General features: G+C 39.7%; 1 protein-coding gene across 2 annotated transcripts in view; it reads right to left on the bottom strand.

Moving 5' to 3' along the window:
* SLC22A16 (solute carrier family 22 member 16) overlaps nt 1–11,266 on the bottom strand; it is a 61,587-nt gene extending 50,321 nt beyond the window's left edge. The window contains exon 1 of one of the 2 annotated variants that reach the window (XM_069077048.1): nt 10,966–11,266. In XM_069077048.1, coding sequence (XP_068933149.1) covers nt 10,966–11,018 — 53 coding nt within the window. In that variant the 5' untranslated portion in view covers nt 11,019–11,266. The remainder of the gene's footprint in view (nt 1–10,965) is intronic. The other variant, XM_069077049.1, reaches the window with a different exon arrangement.
* Between the last annotated feature and the right edge of the window lie 8,397 nt (nt 11,267–19,663).

The following is a 19,663-nucleotide window of genomic DNA, read 5'->3' as shown; positions in this document are numbered from 1 at the left end:
CCCATTTATATGAATTTACCTGCCCCACCCTGGCAAGCCTGGGAAAAGTTGCTTTTGCTAAAAGTCTCTTTCTTTATAGTTTAGCTTAAGTGTTTAAGGGAGAGTTTGGAGAGGAGTAATTTAGTGATTTATCAAGACAAAATTTATTAACATGTAAAATAAAATGAGCATCAGGACTTTTTTTTTAATTATTACATAATCTCTGAGAAAGCTAATCCCGCCCAACATATACTGATTACTAGTTTCAATTTGACACACACTTTCCTGGGCTGTTCTACCATCTTGGAGTTTTAACTGGGAAGAGAGAAAGGAAAAAAATTTGCACAGGAGAGAAATAGAGAAGAACATCAAAAAGAGAAAATATTCTATACAGCAAGAATGTACATATCAGGTTTTAAAATGTTTTTTTTTAAAGTTGGTCACAAGTATGTTCTGAGTGGCCACTGTGTATAGAACACTTCCCAGCAATGCAAGGAGATACACAAAAAAAAAAAAATACATATATATATATATAACTATGATCCTGACTAAGTGCCCCGTACAGGGTGACTGGAGAACAAAGAGAGATATACAAGGAAAGAGGAACAGTCTTGTATAAGTTTAGACTTCCAGGTTTTTTTAGATTTAATAGGCACCTGTATAAATACACATGTTATATGTTTACCATCTGTGAGCCCTCATTCTCTTACATGAGCAGCCCAATGGTATTATTTTCAGCACTTCTTGAGCATGGATAGGTCATCCTCAGAAATACATTGCAGTCTACTTGGTTAGAAGTAAAGATGGAATACACATTACCCTTATAATCAGGACACATCCTGATTTAGGTTTTGTACTTTTCAAAGTGTTATCACTAGGTAAATCAATCTAAATCAAACAACAAGCATTCTTTTACCATGCTAGGTTCTAGAGATATCAATAAAAGGCAAAAACAATCCCCTGATTCCAAGGAGCTTACATTCTAAAGAGGGAAACAATGAGTATAAACAGGTATAGAAAAGATAAATCTTTCTATAAATCGAGGAGACATTAGTAGCTTATGGGACCAGGCCTGCTGCCCAAGGTGGCATGTGAGCTGAGTTTTGAAGGAAGCCAGGGATTATAAGAAGCTGAGAGGAGAAGGAAGGAATTCATCAGTACAATGGCAGAGGTGAGGGAGAGCATCCTGAATGAGAAAGAAGGAGATCAGTACAGCTGGGTCATAGATATTGTACTGAGGGGATTAATGTGTAAGAAGAGCAGGAATATAGGAGAGGATGAGGTTATTAAGAGCTGTAAGTGCCAAACAGACAAGTTTATATTTGATCCCAAAGGTAACAGGGAGTTGCTAGAGTTTATTGAATGGAAAGGTATATGATTAGAACAATATTTTAGGAAAATCATTTTAGCAGTTGTGGGAAACCATTTAGAGGGTTATTGCAATAGTCCAGATGAAAGGTTAGGAGGGCCTGACTGAAGGGGGTATTTGTGTGACTGGAGAGATGGTGAAAGATTCAAGAGATGTTGTAGAGGTAGAAACAACAAGATTTGGCAACTGAATGAATTTGTAGAGTGAATGAAAGTGAAGACTTGAGGATGACCCTGAGATATTAAACTTGAGTGACCAGGAAAATATAGGCAAAGAATGTAAGTAAAGAAATTCAGAAGAGAGATGAGTTTAGGGGGAAAGATGATGAGTTCAATTTTGTATGTGAAAAGTTGGAGATGGCCACAGGCAATCCTGGTTGAAATGTCTGACAGGCAGTTGGTGGTGTGGGACTGGGCTGAGGAGAGAGTCTAGGAATGGATATATGGAGCTGGGAATTCGCTGCATAGAGATGTTAATTAAATTCACTAGAGTTGATGGGGTAATCAAGTGACATAGTATGAGAGAGAGAAACAGAGAGACAGAAGGACAGAGAGAGAGAGAATGAAAGAGAGAGAGAGAGAGAGAATGAAAGAGAGAGAGAGGACCCAGAATAGAGCTTTAGCATATACCCACCCACAATTAGGGAGCATGACATGGAGGAAGACTCAGCAAAGAACTGTGAAGAGCAGTTAGACATGTAGGAGAAAAACTGAGAAAGCAGTGATGATCAACAATGTCCATGTCAAGTGCTGTTCTAAAAGATGCAGATTCAGAAAAGGTCATCAGATTTAGCTATTATGAGATCACTGATAACTCTGAAGATGGCAGATTAAATTGAATGACGAGATCAGAAGTTTGATTTCAGAGGGTATAAAAGAGATTAGAAGAAGTAGAGGCACCAACAGTAACCAGATTTTTCAAGGAGTTTAACTAAAAAGGGGAGGTGAGGTATAGGCCAATAGCTAGTAAGGATGAGAGAATCTGAGGTGGCTAGGTGGTTCAGGGGATAGAGTGTTGGGCCTGGAGGCAGGGAGATCTGAATTCAGATCTGGCCTCAGACACTTACTATGTGACCCTCGGCAAGTCACTTAACCTCTGTTTGCCTTAATCCGGTGGAGAAGGAAATGGCAGGCCACTCCAGTATCTTTACCAAGAAAATCCCATGAATCTTATGGTCCTGGGGTCACAAAGAGTCAGATATTACTGAACAACAAAATGACAGAAGCTAGTGAGGATTTTTTAAGGATGAAGTAGACATGGCAATATTTGTAGGCAGTCAAAAATAAGTCAAAAGATATAAAGAGAAACTGAAGATTGTTGGGAGAGGGGATGAATATGGGGACCAATCTGTTAGATAAACCAGGAAAGTATGGGATCAAGGGTAGAGGTCGATGGCTTGGCCTTGGCAAGGAGAAGAGCCATCTCTTCATCAGAGACTGGAGTGAAGGAGGATATCGTATAGAAAGATGTCAAAGGGATGTGAGATAAGAAGGGGAAAAGGAGGGGCTCTAGGCAAATGTCCTCAATTTATTTGATTCTATTCCTTACAACAACACTGTGGAGTAGAGGAAGAGTAAGGACTATTGTCCCTATTTCATGTTGTAGGGGGGAAAAAAACACAAATTTTTGGGAGAAAGCCCTTTGATTTCTGACTATTGACTTTGATTGGTTTGGGGTAGTACCCTGAAACTCTTCTAGGGTAACTGGGAGAAGGGCAGAGGTCATCTAAAATATCCTCTTCCCACCAGACCCTACTTCTCCTCTTTCAAGGAGAAGCTAATATGCTTAAAAGTCTTCCTCTCCCTTTGGACAACAACAGATTAATACACATCATTTTAATACTCTTCCAAAGAAAAGACAGCTTTTATGAAAAGTTGTCCTTTTCATAAACGACATCAGAACATAAGTTTTATGGAAGAGATAGTGGATGCGAGTAGATGGAAGCATATAACAAATGATAACTTGCATGCAATAAGGGATGTAAAAGACATCATTAGGTACCTATGTGACCAGAAACAGAGGTGGGCCAGTCACATTCAATAGCTTGCTAGTGAATAATAGCTAGCATTTATAAGATGTTTTTAATATTTGCAAAGCATTTGACAAACACTATCTCATTATTAATATCCACAACAGCCCTGGGAGGTAGGTGCTAGTATTATTCCCATTTTACAGATGAGGACGTTAAGGCAATAAGAGTTGAAATGATTTGTCCAGAGTCGTGCAGTCAGTAAGTGTCTGAGGTTACATTTGAACTCAGGACTTCCTAACTCCAGGCTCCGTATTCTATCCATTGCAACACTTACCTGCCTATCAAGAGCAAAAGATGACAGAGGGACAACTGAGCATTACACTGTTTTCCATGAAATATTAAAAAACTCAGTGAAATCACTCTGATACTCCAGCAGGTATAGATACTCTATAGGGAATTTATGGAAGAGCACAGGGAAAGAATTATACCAGGTAAGAAGCCACTAATGGGTCACAACATGTTCTAAAGAACAAACCACCCTCATGATCAGAACTAAGGACTAGAATTATAGATACAGTGAGTGTCCACTTCAAACACATAAATGCAACCTGCTATGATAGGAAACATTTTTTAATGCCACTGTGGATTTAGAGAGAAAAAAAGAATTCGAATGTATTCAAGAGAAACCTCAATTACTTTGTTAAATGAGATTTGACTAGGCTGTCAAATTTAAAACCAATTCAAGAGAACTGGGAAAACAAGCTAGTATTTTGCTCTATTCCTCAGATTTTTTCTGACCTATTAATCTGGAAGAAAAGGAAAATATTTCAGTTGGAAAATCTAGGCCAAATGTTCTTCATCACGTCATGGAGAATCACAGAATACTAGCCCTAGGAGACTTTAGAACATATGTAGTCCAACCTCGATTCTCTCCCCTTTTGCCCCCATCATTTTGCAGATGAGAAGATGAAGGCTTGAAGATGAAGTGACTTCACTCTCTCTATGCCTCTATTTCCTCATGATAGAGGGAATGAAGTTGGTATATGTAACTGAAAGCTTCAAAACTAAAACACCATTAGGCTGCATACCAGCAGGTGATGGATAGTGAAGTCATCTACTAATGAAGCAATTGCGGAAAAACCAATTGGAAAAAACAAATTTGAGAATGAAAGAAAGAGATAAATATAGGAACCAGTAAAGCTGAGCACACAATTTTAGGACTGGAAAGCATCTCGGTGGCTTTCTAGACTACCTGATACCCAAAATGAATCACCTACAACAGACCTGACAAGTAGCCTCTGACAGAAGACATCCAAGAAGGGGGACTCCAGAAGGCCAGGTAGCACTGGCTCCAGTGTCGGGATGACCTGGGGATCGAATCCGGGCTCAGACACTTAGCACCCACCCAGAAACACCTGGCCATGTAACCTTGAGCAAGTTACTTAACCCTGATTTCTTAAAAAAAAAAAAAAAAGAAGAAGAAGGGGGACCCCACCACCTCTCTAGGCAGCCCATTCCACCTTTGGAAAGCCCTCATTGCTGGGAGATTTTCCTAACATCAAGCCTAAATTTACTTCTTTGTAACTTCCTCCCATTGTTACTGGTTACAGGAACCTGGTTACAAGTGGGGAGAGGAAAGGGAGGTAGAACTCACTCCTGGTAATTAAGAGTAATCACCAGGACAAAATGAAAAACCAAGTAGGAGGAAAAGGAGGTGAGATCCAAGCCTAATTAAAGAGAAACTAGCTCCTAAACTAGAAGACCATTTTCCACATAGCAGCCAAAGTAATAATTCCTCAAGTACAGATCTAGTTGTGTCACTTCCCAGCTCAATAAATTTTTATTACCTCTAAGATTAATAAATAAATAATAATAAATAATTAAAATAATAAATTAAAATAAAATAACAAAATAATTAAAATAAAGATTAATAAATAATAATTAAAATAACAAAATTTAGGGGTGGCTAGGTGGCCTAGTGAATAGAGCACTGGCCCTGGAGTCAGGAGAACCTGAGTTCAAATCTGGACTCAGACACTTAACACTTACTACCTTGGGCAAGTCACTTAACCCCAATTGCCCTGTCTTCCCTCCTCCAAAAAAAAAAAAAGTAAAAAAATGTTTTAAAAAATAAAATTTATTTTTAAAAATTAAAATAATTTTAAATTTTAAATTATTAAATTAAAAGTTCAAAAATTAATTTGATTAAATTTTAACTAAAATAATAAAATAATTAAATGTTTAAATAAAATAATAAAAATAAAAACAAATAATAAAAAATAAAATCACCTCTATTTAAAGTCTCTTACAATCCACTTTTCCATCATTATCATATATTAATCTCCTTCAGTTAAGCTAACCTGACCCAGCGGTCCCTCAAACACAACAGTCTATTTCCCTTCTCCATGTTTTTTCATTCTACACAGCTTTTAAATCATTGGGTGATTTTTTTAAAGTAACAAAAATGTAATTGAACAATGTGACAAAATGAGTTGTAGTAATTATCTAAAATAATGAGATATAATACCGCCTATATTTCAGCTATGATAACAACCACAGAGGGAGGATGGGGTAATGGAGGGGAAAGAGATATGAAATTTCTGCTCTCAGAGAAAAAACTGGGGGATCTCAATCTATTTCTACCTAAAACTTCAGACTCTGTAAAGTATGTGCCTTTGGCCAAATTACTTTTATCTCATATGTTGTTCTCCAAACTGAGAAAATACATGCTTCCTGCTAATGTCACAAAAACGTTTGAATATGAAAGTTACTCGAATAATAACAATTCACATTTTTCAACAACCTGGGAATTCTTCCTAATCACCTTGTGAGGTGGATAGTAAATCTTTCCATTCTACAGATGATGATGCTGGGGTTTGTTGAGGCAAAGTGAATTGACTGTAGTCCCAGAGACTGATGTGGAACCCAGGTCTAGTTTTCTTTACCTACTTTCCCCTACTTTCTTTCCCTCTTTTCCAAGAGTTTAGAACCCTTTGGAATTGGACCATTTTATGAAAACTCCTCATATGCTTGGGAAAATATTTAGTCTTTGAGCTTCCACAATAAACAAAACTAAGTCCTTTAACCTTTTCCCAAAGATCTTCTTTTCCAACTCTTTAATCTTCTCTGCAGTAATCCTATGACCTCTCTTCCAATGTTACATTCCTTGTTTTCCTTCAGTGGGGTCTTCCTTCCACCCATCTCCTCACCCCCTCCAGTACACTGAGGCAACAGAAATTGCCCATTCTTGCTAATAATATAAAAAGATATCTTTTTTTTTCTTCTTTGAGGGCAACTGGGGCTGTTACTTGCCCAAAGTCACTCGGCTAGTACATGTTAAGTGTCTGAGGCCACATTTGAACTCAGGTCGTCCTGACTCCAGGGCCGATGCTCTATTCACTGCACCACCTAGCCACCCTAAAAAGATATGTTAAAGAAACAAGTACAACAGTTAGCAGCAACCAAGGGTATGCTTGATTGTACAATCTGCTATGGAAGGATCATTCCACCCCACCTCCCTCACAAAAAAAATACTCCATTGAAACAAGAGTATAATATTCAGTTCTTCTCAACAAACAACATGCAAGTCATTGGGAATAAAGACAAAAATGAAAGAATCCTTGCTCTCAAGGAACTGATAATAAGTCAGCTGATAAGTTCATTAATAAGCATTAAGTGCCTTCTGTGTGCCAGGCCCTGTGCTAAGAACCAGGATGGAAAAACAACAAACATATAAATCATATAAAATACATACAAAGTAAATATGATATGAGGCCATCTTGGTGTAGAGGAGGCACTAACAGCTGTGGAAGAGGGAATGGGTAGTGGTGATCAGGAAAGGCTTCATGTAGGATGTACGAAAGAGGTCTTTTAGGGGGTGGATCTGAAGAAGAAGTGTATTGCAGGAAAAGGAGCCAGTCTATGCAAAGGCTTAGAGACTGCAGATGGAATGTGTTGTGTGAAAGACAGCAGGAAGTCGGGTAATGGGAGGGCAATGCAGCTAACATGGAGTACAGCAATCTCTACATGGTATCATTAAGTCTGGAAAGGGAGGTTGGAGCCTATTCCAGAGGACCAATGATGAACACACCACTTACCTCCTGAGGTGGTTAGGAGGAACAATGAGTTCTGAGCCTAGAATTAATAGACCTGAGAGTTCAAATCTGGCCTCAGACACTTACTAGCCGCATGACCCTGGGCAAGGGACTTAACCTTTGTCTGTCTCAGTCTGTTTATCTGTAAAATGGAGATAATAATAAGTACCAAAGTGGTTATGAGATCAAATGAAATAATATTTGTTAAGCATTTTGCATGGTGCCTGGCACATATTAGGAGTTTAATGACTGCTAGGTTCCTTCCTGACAGCAAGGTAATGGCAGGAGCAAAGGGGAAATTCCATGAGGAATTGGGTATAAAATATGTAAAATGAGAAATATATATTTGTTTTATTTTTATTTTATTGTTCTTTTTTGGAGGGGGTAAGGCAGTTGGGGTTAAGTGACTTGCTCAAGGTCACACAGCTAATAAATGTTAAGTGTCTGAGGCTAGATTTGAACTCAGGTCCTCCTGATTCCAGGGCAGGTACTGTACTCACTGTGCCATCTAGCTGCCCAGGGGAAAATATATCTTTTTGGATATGACAAGTGGGAAGAATTTGTTTTGCTTTACCAGGTATAATTAATTGTTCAAGAGTTCTTTTTTGGGGGGCAGGTAGGTGGCACAGTGAATAGAGCACCTGCCCTGGAGTCAGGAGGACCTGAGTTCAAATCTGGCCTCAGACACTTAACACAAAAACTAGCCATGTGACTTTGGGCAAGTCACTTAACCCCAATTGCCCTCCAAAAAGCCAAAAAAAAAAAAAGAGTTCTTTTTTCAATGGGGGTGATGCAAGGGAAATAAAAGATTTTTGTTCATAAAAAACTGAATTTAAAATTATGTTTTTCAAGTAATGTTGAAAAAAAAAGAATTGAAGTCAAACTAAGAAGGGCTTTTAAATACATACAGGAAAGTTGGTATGTTACTCTAGAGATAATAGGTTACCACTAGAGCTTTTCAAACAGGGCATCGATATGATATATTCAGACCTGTGCTTTAGGAATATCACTGGCTGCTTTGTGGAGGACAGATAGGAAGGACCTGAGGCAGTTAACCCAATGAAGACATTGAAAGGGTCAAGATAATATATGATGAGGTGTAGTCATTATGAGTTGAAAGGAGAATGAAGAGTGACATGTTGCAGAGTTAGAATCAGGGCAAGAAGGTGGTTGTGAATATAGGTGAAGGTGATGGAATACAGGTTTTGAAGGATGGTATCACCCTCCACAGAAAATAGAAAGCTAGATTTGGTGGGAAACATAAGGAGTTTTGAAGATAGTGAATTTCATCAACCATTCCAGTATCTCTGCCAAGAAAATCCCAAACAGGGTTATGAAGACTCGAACAGGACTGAAATGACAACAACAAAAATAGATAATCCAACAGGGGCAATGTCCAATAGGCAGATTGTGACTTGGGACTAGAACTCAGGAGCAAGTCAAGGGATGGAAATGTAGATCTGGAGGAATCTGTATGTGAATGTTAAGTCTACCAGTCCAGGGTCCAAACCACACACTTACTAGTTATAATACACCTTCCCCACCCCACCCCCCAAGTCACTAAATCTCTCAGAGCTTTAATTTCTCATCCATAAAATGGAGATAAATAAAACCTGTATTACCTACCTCATCCAGTTATCATATAACTTAAATGAAATATTGGAATAAAAGGGCTTTGCAAACTTTAAAGTCATACAAAATGACTGTCAGTATTATAGGTTACTAGATTAAATTGATTTCTACTCCAGATATGTTTCTTTGGACAACCTCAATCCATTCCACTTTGGGTGCTAGGACATGATCCCTGTTGTTTTTCACTTTGGGTGCTGGGACATGATTCCTGTTGGTTTTTTTTCAACAAATATATTTCTAGACACTGTCCTAAATCATATTAAGGTGAAATCTTGAGTATATCCCACCTGTACATGCCTGTTTTCCCAAGATTGTTTGACATTATCCTGAGAACAGGGGCAGGTGTCCAGAAGTAAATCTTTTATTATGCAAAGAAAGAACATAAGTAAGAGAAATAGACACTGTGTATTCAGGTGTTAAATACACCTAGACATGTTTCTGTTGGCTCACTAAGGCCCCTTGGTTTGGCCTATATAATCCATCTTTGTCCAGCTGACCAATGCCAAGCCCCACCTGCCCACTTCCTCTGATCTCCAACAGAATTTAACAAACAAAACAGAATAACCCAAATTTGGCCCTGGGAAAAAGATAGAAACATTAAATAAAATATGGCCCCCGCTGTCAAGGTCTTAAAGTGACCATACTCTGAACTGTCACTACCTCTGCCCCAGCAGACAGATGAGATAGATGCACTCCACAAGATTTAAGGCTTCTAAAAGAAGAAACAGTTGGTCAGGTCCTTTTCTCAGTTTTCTGTAGTCATAGAGCACCTGCTTTAAAACTGACGGTACTTTGCCTTCATTTCATTCATTCATTCATTCACCAACATATACTTACTGAACCTCCACTACAGGAAAAGCAGCAGTGTGGATAATAAAAAGTGAAGATCAAGAGATGTCCCCCTCACAGTCAAAAAGTCATTCATTCAACAAATACTTACAGAGTCCCTACTTAGGACAAGGCATGGTGAGAGACTCTAGAAGTTCGAAGAGTCAGCAAGGCTTTGGGAAAGCAGCATGTTTTATGGCAAGTGAAAGGGAAGACAGCATCTTCGATGTTAGAGGAAGGATCTGAGCTATGCAGAGAGGGGCAGAAAGTCACACCTGTAACACATCCACTCTGAGCTAAGGCCTTAAAAAAAATTTATACTGCCAAGGCCTAACCAAACATTTTGCTTTCCTGGAACTCATCCTTGACCTGAGAGTTAGGGGAGAGGCATTCTTTCCCTGCCCCAACATCTGTAAGCTTTTTCCAGCGCCTTCCTTTCCTCCAGTCCTACACCAAAACCAGGAGTCAAGTGAGGACAACACCCGCCTAGAGCCTTGGAAGAGAATCTGGGGTGATTACTCTTCAGGAGTCTCCAGCAGCAAGTCTAATTGGGTACCAGAAGTCCCCACACTCACAGACCCAAAAGCACCACGCACTATGGGGGCAAAGAAGGGGGAAGCTTCCCTATACTCCCTGACCCATTTTTTCTCTTTTGCTGTTGAAAGAAAGCATGGATGAGAATAAGGAAGGAAGTAAAGGATAAAAGGGGAAATAGGATGGGGAACGAAGGAAGGAATAAATTACAAGGAGTGGGAAGGGGAAATGGGGTGGAAAGAAGGGGAGGGAAGAGTAGAGGAAGAGAAAAAGAAAGGAAGGACAGAGGAGAAGTTGGGGAGGAGAGCAGGAAGAGAGGAGAGAAGGTGACTGGAAGAGGGGAAGGGAAGGAGATAAAAGGGGGGAAAGAGGAAGGGAAAGAGAGAGGAAGCGAGGGAGGGGAAAAAGGTAAAAGCCAAGAGGGGGCAGGTCCCTCTCCTCTCCTCTTTTCTCTCCCGCTTTCCCAAGAGAGTAAAGAAGTTAGAGGAAAAGAAGGAGCTACTTCGGGGAAGAGGATTTTGGTGCCAAGGTAGGAACTACCGCACCGACCCCTGTACCTGCCAAAGTGTCCGACTTGGTCGAAGATCAGCTCGAAATTGCGGGAACTCATCTTGCCTGGTTGCCGGCTCCAAGGGAGTAAGCACCCCAAAGGCGAGCAGCTTGGAGTGCTCTGGTCGGCCCGCCTTCCCTCCTTATCCCGCCCAGCCCGGCCCAGCCTAGGGCGTCGCCTTTAGAGACCACCCCCAAACCTCCCTCCCAGCTCCGAGCATAAGCCCTAGGGCATGGAGACCCGCTGACACACCAGCACCCCAGTCTGTTCGTCACGCTCTGGGGTCGCACCCTTCCCCCTCTCCCTAGTGCTCGAAACCCATGGTCTGAGTGCTCAGCTCTTCCCTTCCGAAGTTGTGCGATCAGCTTCGTGAGTGTGTGTGTGTGTGTGTGTGTGTGTGTGTCTGTGCGTGTCTGTTGTGAAAGGGGGAGGGAGTGTAACTTTATCATCCCTTTGCACCTGGAAAGCCAGGGTTGAACAAATTGGCTTGGGGAGAGGGTTCTCCCCTGTAGTGTTTCTGGCTACCGCCCCTTCCTACTCAACTGTCCTTTGTTTTCCCCTTGCTTTGTGTTGTCTATTTTCTGTGGTCTCCCTACTGTCCTCTCCAGCATCTCTCTGTCTCCCTCAGTTGCACCCCCTCTGCACCCTCCCCCCGATGGCTGGCAACTAGGGGGGGGGGCAATAAATTAGCGCTGGTCTTAGAGCATGAACTGAGTTCAGATTCAGCCTCAGACCTATGCCAGCTATGTGATGCTGGGGCAAGTCACTTAACCTCTCCCAGCGTCAGTAAAGTGGGCATAATAAAAGCACCTATCTCACAAGGCTGTCAGAAGCATCAAATAAGATGATATATCATAAAGTGTTTCCAAACTTCCAGTGAGGTGCAGAAGAAGAAGAGGGTAGTAGTGATTCACTGTCCTGAAGAACTGAAGAAGGCTATTTGGTGACCTAATAAAAGAGATGTGTTGTCTTCCTGGGGCATGAATCCAAGACCCAGCAGAAAACACCCCAATTCTGAGCAAAAGAGATGACAACCACTCATTTTGAGTGATCCATGTGAACAGAAATGGCACTGCCAGAAGGAGCCTAAAATGTATTGCTAATGATCTAAGTGTTGGGTAAGAAACTGAAGACCCACAGGAGAACAGACTGTGCTCTTCTCACTGTTGATTATTGAAGGCCAGGGATGCTGAATAGAAAAAGTAATAGGGGATATGAACAGCTGGCTAAGAAGGTGGTGCCTGAGAATGACATCTGGATTTCTGGATCATGGCTTACAACATGGTGTTGGCAGATCCCTGGACAGAGATGGAGGACACCTAGGAATGTATTTGCTGGACAATTTTGATTTCATAAAACTGAAAATTTTTGGTACAAACAAAATCAATAAAGTTAAAATTAAAAGGAAAAAAGTTAACTGGAAAAAAATTTGCAGCAAGTTTCTCTGATAAATGTTCTAATTCCAAGTTATATAAGGAACTAATTCAAATTTATCAGAATAAGACCCAACCCCCAATTGATAAATAGTTCAAACATGAACAGGCAATTCTAAAAAGAAGAAATCTAAGTAGAGGAAGCTAAGTGGTACAGTGGCTAGAGCACAGGTCCTGGAGTCAGGAGGACTTCAGTTCAAATGCAACCTCAGACACTTATTAGCTTTGTGATCCTGGGCAAGTCATTTAATTCCAATTGCCTCCCAAGAAAGAAATCTAAGTTACCTACAATCATATAAAATGTTTCAAATAATAATTAAAGAGATGGGAGAAGCTAGGTGGCACAGTGGAAAGCACACTGGTTCTTCAGTCAAGAGGACCTGAGTTCAAATCCAGCTTCAAACACTTACTAGCTGTGTGACCCTAGGCAAGTAACTTACCCCCAATTACCTCATCATTATCATCATCATAGAAATGAAAATTAAAACTACTCATCAGATTGGCAAAAATGCCTCCTCCCCCCAAAACAGGAAACTGGCAAATGTTGAAAGAACTAAGGGAGAACAAGCATTTTTATTGGATCTGTGAAAAATGGTCCAGTTGTTCTAGAAAACAATTTGCAACTATGACCCAAAAGGCACTAAATTGTGTGTTCTTTTTGAACGAGTAATACCACTATGAAGTCTGTATCTCCAGAAAGATGAAAGAAAGAGGGAAAGGACCTATATATACAAAAATGTTTATAGCACCTTTTTGCGGGGACAAAGAAATGCAAATTAAAGGGTCATAAGAACATAATATTATTTTGTGCCATAACAAATGATGGAAAGGGTGTTTTCCGACAAAGCTGGAAAGACATGTATGAACTGATACAGAGTAAAATAAGCAGAACTAAGGAAATAATTTATAGAACAACATTGTCAAGACAAACAACTTTGAAAGACTTAAGATCGCAGATCAACAAAATGACCAATCACAATTCCAAAGGATCCGTGCTAAAATATGCGAGGTGATGAAAGGAACTTAAAGTGTAGACTAACATATCTTTTAGATGGGTATGATTACATGTTTTGTCTGACTATTCATATCTGTCACAAGAGGTGTTTTTCTTTTCCCAATAGGTGAGGGAGGTGGGAGGGAAAGAAAAATATTTTTGTTAATTGAAAAAATTAAATTAAAATTTAAAAAATACTACTACTATGCTTATACCTCAAAGAGATCAAAGAAAGAACAAAAGAATTCCTATGTACAAAAATTATAGCAGCTCTTTTTGTGGAGGCAAAGAAATGGAGACTAAAAAGATGCCCATCAATGGAGGAATGACTGAGCAAGCTGTGGTATATAAACATAATGTAATACTATTGTACTTTAAGAAATTATGAAAAAAAATTAAGGAGCCTCAGACACTTGACATTTATTGGTTGTGTGACCCTGGGCAAGTTACTTAACCCCAATTGCCTCACAAAAAGAAAGGAAGGAAGGAAGGAAGGAAGGAAGGAAGGAAGGAAGGAAGGAAGGAAGGAAGGAAGGAAGGAAGGAAGGAAGGAAGGAAGGAAGGAAGGGAGGGAGGGAGGGAGGGAGGGAGAAACAAAGAAAAATGATGAAAGACATGGTTTCAGAGAAACCTAGGAAGATTTGCATGAACTGAAGTACAGTGAAAGACTTAAGAACTTGGATAGCTGCAGTGACCAATCACAATTTTAGGGGACTCATGATGAGGCATGCTACCCACATCCTAACAGAGAAGTAATGGACCAGGCAGGGGTGGGAAACCTGTGGCCTCGAGGCCACATGTGGCCCTCTAGGTCCTCAAATGTGGTCCTTTGACTGAATCCAAACCATGGCTTTGACGACACAGGTTCCCCACCCCTGCAATGAACTCAAGATCCAGAATGAGACATACAATGTAGGAAATTATTTCACTTGACTATGTATATTTGTTACAAGTTTTTGTTTTCCTTCTTTTCTAATGGTGGCATGAGGGAGGAGAGCAGGTGGGAGGGAGAGAAAATAAGTTCTTGATAATATTTTTTTAAAGTTTTTAAAAATGTATTTCTTGGTTGTCTTGCTAGTTTAATTAAAAGGGCTTTGAACTAAAAAAAGATGGTTAAAAGAGAGGACTGCCTTTATATATTCTTGGAGTTAGATACTATAGCTTCAAAGAAAAGATTAGCAACTGGAATGCCACAGGTGATAAAACCCAAGAAAAGAACCAATGTTACATGCCATGGCATCAAGAACCTATAAACAAAGGCCCAAAGTTTAGGAACAAACGTCCTCATGCAAGAAGGGCAAATTTGATCTCATAAGTATTGCTGAGATTTGCTGAGGTGAATTCTAAAACTTGATCACATCTCTGGATGGATATGCCTTATTTTTAAAAAAAAGGACAAGTTGAGAAAAAAAGGGGAGGGAGGGGAAATAGATGATTCTATATTAAGAAGACATATTCATGTGAGGAAATCCAGTAACCACAGCAGGGAAGCCTAAATGGAGGGTATTTAGATGAAAGTTAAAGAGGGAGAAACAGAAGGAATTTTGTCACTGGAGCCTGCTACAGAACTCCTAGATAGAAAAAAGAAATAGATTAAGAATATGGAAAATATAACAAATCTGGAACAGAAAATGATATATTAGTTATGGAGGACTTCAATTATCCACATATTTGCTGAAGCTCTTTCTCTTTTGCCAAAAACAGAACAGTTAAGGATTTCTTGATCTGTCTTACTGAAAATTTTATCTTTCAAAAGGTGAAAAAACCAACAAGGGGAAATTGTGTTCTGGATCTTATTGTCACTAACAGAGCTGGCACTGAAATGAGGGGGACCTTGTAAAGAAGTGACTAGTCTATCCTAGAATTTATGATAGAAATGGACAGGAGAAGTGGGCATAAGCTGATGTACACCCTAGATCTAGGAAAGGTAATTTCAGTGGGTTCAGAGGAAAGATAAGATGACAAAGACTAAATTGTTTTAGGCAGAGTAAGTTCAGGAGGGATGAAAGATGTTTAGGAATAAAATTCTGAAGACACAAAGATAGGTAGTTCCAAGGAAGAGAAAAAAATAGTATTTGTCTGAAGAGACAAATGTGGATGGACAGAATACTCCCCAACCAATTCAGATTTAAGAAAGAAATAGAAAGAAGCTGGAAGCAAGACCAGATAGCAGAGAATGAATAAGACTGTGGTTTGGTCCTGTAAAAAGAGCATGAGATACCCTTTGATCCAGCAATACCACTCCTAGGGTTATACCCCAAAGAGATCATAGAAATGGGAGAAAGACCCATTTGTACAAAAATGTTTATAGCAGCTCTTTTTGTTGTGGCAAAGAATTGGAAATTAAGGGGGTGCCCATCAATTGGGGAATGGCTGAACAAATTGTGGTATATGCATGTTATGGAATACTATTGCGCCATAAGAAACGGGGAGCAGGCGGTCTTCATATTTACCTGGAGAGTTCTTAAAAGAACTGATGCTGAGTGAGAAGAGTAGAACCAGGAGGAATTTGTACACAATTACAGACACAACGTATGTGTAATGACCAACTTTGATAGACTGGACTCTTCTCAACAATACAGGGATATAAGTCAATCCCAAAAGATGCATGATGGAGAGAAAAACGTGCATCCAGAGAAAGAACTAGAAAGAACTAAATTTATATCCAGGTGGAAGCAAAATACCTGATCTTTTTCGTTCTCTTATTTGATTTTATGTCCTCTTTACCATTTTTCATTCCAGCTGGTACAATCCATCCTTATAACCTGACCATTGTATAATGTGTAAGTATTTACAGATCCTATACTTGATAATAAGCCGCCATGGGGGGGAGGGGAGGGAGGGGGACAAAATGTGAAATTCAAGGAATTGTGGAATTGAATCCTGTAAACTAAAAGGAAACAAACAAATTAATAAATTAAAGTTTAAAAAAAAAAGAAAAAAAAAGAGCATGAGAGGGGCGGCCAGGTGGCTCAGCAAGTAAGAGCACCGGCTCCAGTGTCGGGATGACCTGGGGATCAAATCTGGGCTCAGGTACTTAGCACCACACCCAGAAATAACTGGCCGTGTAACCTTCAGCAAGTTACTTAACCCCAATTGCTTTAAAAAAAAAAAAGAGCATGAGAAATACTAAAGCTCAGAACATACAGAGGCTGATGAAGGAACCTAAAGACAACCACCAAAAAAAGGTTCTTTTTCCTTATATTGGTAGGAAATGGAGGATTAAAGAAGTGTTGGATGTTCACTTGGGGGGAGGTGATGCAAAGATAATTGACAGGAAAGAGATGGTAGAGCTGCTCAATACTTATTTTGTTCAAAGGTGAATGGCCTTCACATCGAAAATGACAGAACAAAAATGACTAACAGAGAGTTGAGATAGCAAGAGAATGCCGAGCTGCCCTTGATGAATTTAAGTCACCTGGCCAAAAAGAACCACATCTCAGATGCTAAAAGAACTGGCAGATGTGTTGGCTAAACCACTCAGTCAGGTACTTTAAAACTGTGGAAAATGAAGGAGGTACCACAAGACCGGAGAAGGGCAAATATCCTGATTTTCAAGAAATGGAAGAGAATGGAGTTTCTATAAGCCAGTGATTTTAAATGAATTCTTGGAAAAATTCTAGCCTGGATCGTTAAAGAGATGGTTGGCAAACATCTAGAAAGGAAATCAGCGATTACAAAGAGCCAGCATGGCCCCATCAATAAAAGATCATGTCAGACTAATCTCATTTCATTTTTTGCAAGATTACCAAACTCGTAGATAAGAGGAATGCTAAAAATTTAATTTACTTATATTTTAGCAAAGCTTTTGATATATTTCATATTTTTCTTGTGTAAAAGATAAAAAGATATAAATTAAACAATAATACAATCACATGAACTGTTGGATGACCAGATTGAAAGAATAGTTGTTAATGGTTCACTGTCATCATGGCAAGAGGTCTCCAATACAGTATCCCAGGGATCCATATTTGACACCATGTCATGTTAACACTTTTATTAATGACTTGAATAAGGCACAAATGGTATGTCATATTTGCAGATAACACAAAGTTGCTAATAGCTAATACACTGGATGACAGTCAGGATCCAAAAGGATTTGAAAGACTAGAACTTTAGACTGAATCTAAAAGGTGAAACCCAATCGGTATAAATTTAAAATCTTTTTTTTTTAAAGCAATTAGGGCTAAGTAACTTTCTCAAGGTTACACAGCCAGTTTTTCTGTGTGGGTATTAAGTCTCTGAGGCCAGAACCAATCCCGGGTCCTCCCAACTCCTGGGCTGGCACTCTTACTGCGCCACATAGCCACCCCTAAATTTAAAATCTTACACTTGAATACCAAGAAAAAAAAATGAACTCCACAAATATAAGTTGGAAGAGGTATAGATAGACAGCAAGTGTTCTAAAAAAGATCTGGGGGCTTTAGGGAAGTGAAAGTTTAGTATGAATTAGAAATGCAAGGTGGTAGCTACAAAAACTAATGTAACCTTGGGCTACATTAAGAGGGGCATAGCTTCCAGAAATAGGGAGACGATAGTTTCATTGCTGCTCTCATCAGACCTCATCTGTAATATTGTGTTCAGTTCATGAACAACATGGTTTAAGGACATCTGATTAAGTTGTAAAGTGTCTAGAGAAAGGCAGCCAAGTTGCTGATGGGCCTTGATTTTAAAACATATGAAACTTGGCTGAAGGAATTGGGCATGTGTAGCCTGGAGAAAAGAAAACTTATAAGAGAAATCAGAGCTGTGTTCAAATATTTAAAGGCCTATAATTCAGAAGTATTAGACTTGTTCTTTTTGGCTCCAAAAGGTAGATCCAGAAGTAAGAAGCTGCAAAGAGGTAAATTTAGGCTTGATATTAAGAAAAATGTCCTAACAACCAAAGCTGTCCAAAAATGAGATGGCTTGCCCCAAAGAGCTGGTGGGCTCCTTCTCTTGGAGGTCTTCAAGCAATCTCAACAACCACTTGTTGGAAACGTTATAGTGGGAATTCCTTTCATGTATGGGTCAGACTAGATGGCCACTAAGGCCCCTTCCAACTCTCAAACTTCCTGATTTTACAACTCCCCATCGCCATAGGGCAACAAAACTGCTTTCTCCTTGAACTGAAGCTTCATCTATTGCAGGCCTGCACAACCTGTGGCCCATCAAAGGATTTTGGGGGCCCACCAAAAAACCTAGAGGAAAACATCCTCTACATTTTTTGCAGGCTACCCAAAATCCTTTGGAATGCCCCTAGGCTACTTCTGCTCAAGGGCTACAGGTTTTGCAGGCCTGACCCAGTGGCATTCCACCTTTCTTTCAGAGCCTGGTTGAATGTCATCTTCTCCATGAAATTTTCCTAATTGCCCCCTTTCAATTCAACAAACAATTATTAGGAGCCTATTATATGCAAGGAACTGTGGTAATGGAAAGCAGGAGCAGGCTACAATAAGATAATATGTACACAAGTAAATAAGTACTAAATCTTTATTATACAAAGGAATACAAACTAATTTTAAGAATGAGAGAGCTAATACTAAGGGATAAGAAAAGGCCTGATACAGAAACTGGCACCAGAGCAGTAAAGGAAATTAAGCATTCTAGGAAGCAGAGACGAGGATACACATTTCAGATATGGGGGGGGGGGGGGGGGGGGGGGGGGGAGCATCACTTGTACAAAGATAATGAAGCCAGAGATGTAGTGTTTCCTAAGGGGAACTGGTAGTAAGTCAGTTCAACTGGAACAGTTGAAGAAGGTGAGTAATATGAAATAATTGGAAAGGTAGGGACACTCCAGATTGTAGAGGACTTTAAATGCCATGGTGAGGGATTTGTGTTTCATCCTAGAGACAATAGAGATATTGAGGATTATTGAGTGTATGTATGGGAGGAGGGTGCAACATGGTAGCTGTGTTTAGGAATATGGATCCGAAAGCCACGTAGAAGACAGATTGGATATAGGAGAGCCTAGAGTCTGAAAGGCCAATTTAGAGACCATTGCAGTGCTCTAGAAGAGATATAATAATATGACCTGACTAAGGCAGAGGCTATCTGAACAGAGAGGAGGGAACATATTCCAGAGATGATGTGAGGGTAAGATTGACAGGAGTTGTCAACAAATTAAACATAAAGAGTGAGAAAGACAGCAACTTCAAGGTTGTGAACCTGGGTGAGTAGAAGGAAGGATGATGGTGCCATCAACAGAAATAGGGAAGTTTGGAGAAAGGATGTGTTTTGGAGAAAATATATTATGTTCTTTTTTGGACATGTTGAATTTTACATGCCTCCTGATA

Source organism: Petaurus breviceps, unplaced genomic scaffold (assembly GCF_028583685.1).
Source record: "Petaurus breviceps papuanus isolate PSGF00001 unplaced genomic scaffold, PetGlider_PUasm1.0 90977, whole genome shotgun sequence".
In the NCBI taxonomy this organism is placed as follows: Eukaryota; Metazoa; Chordata; class Mammalia; order Diprotodontia; family Petauridae; genus Petaurus; species Petaurus breviceps.
This window is presented reverse-complemented; position numbering and strand designations above follow the sequence as displayed.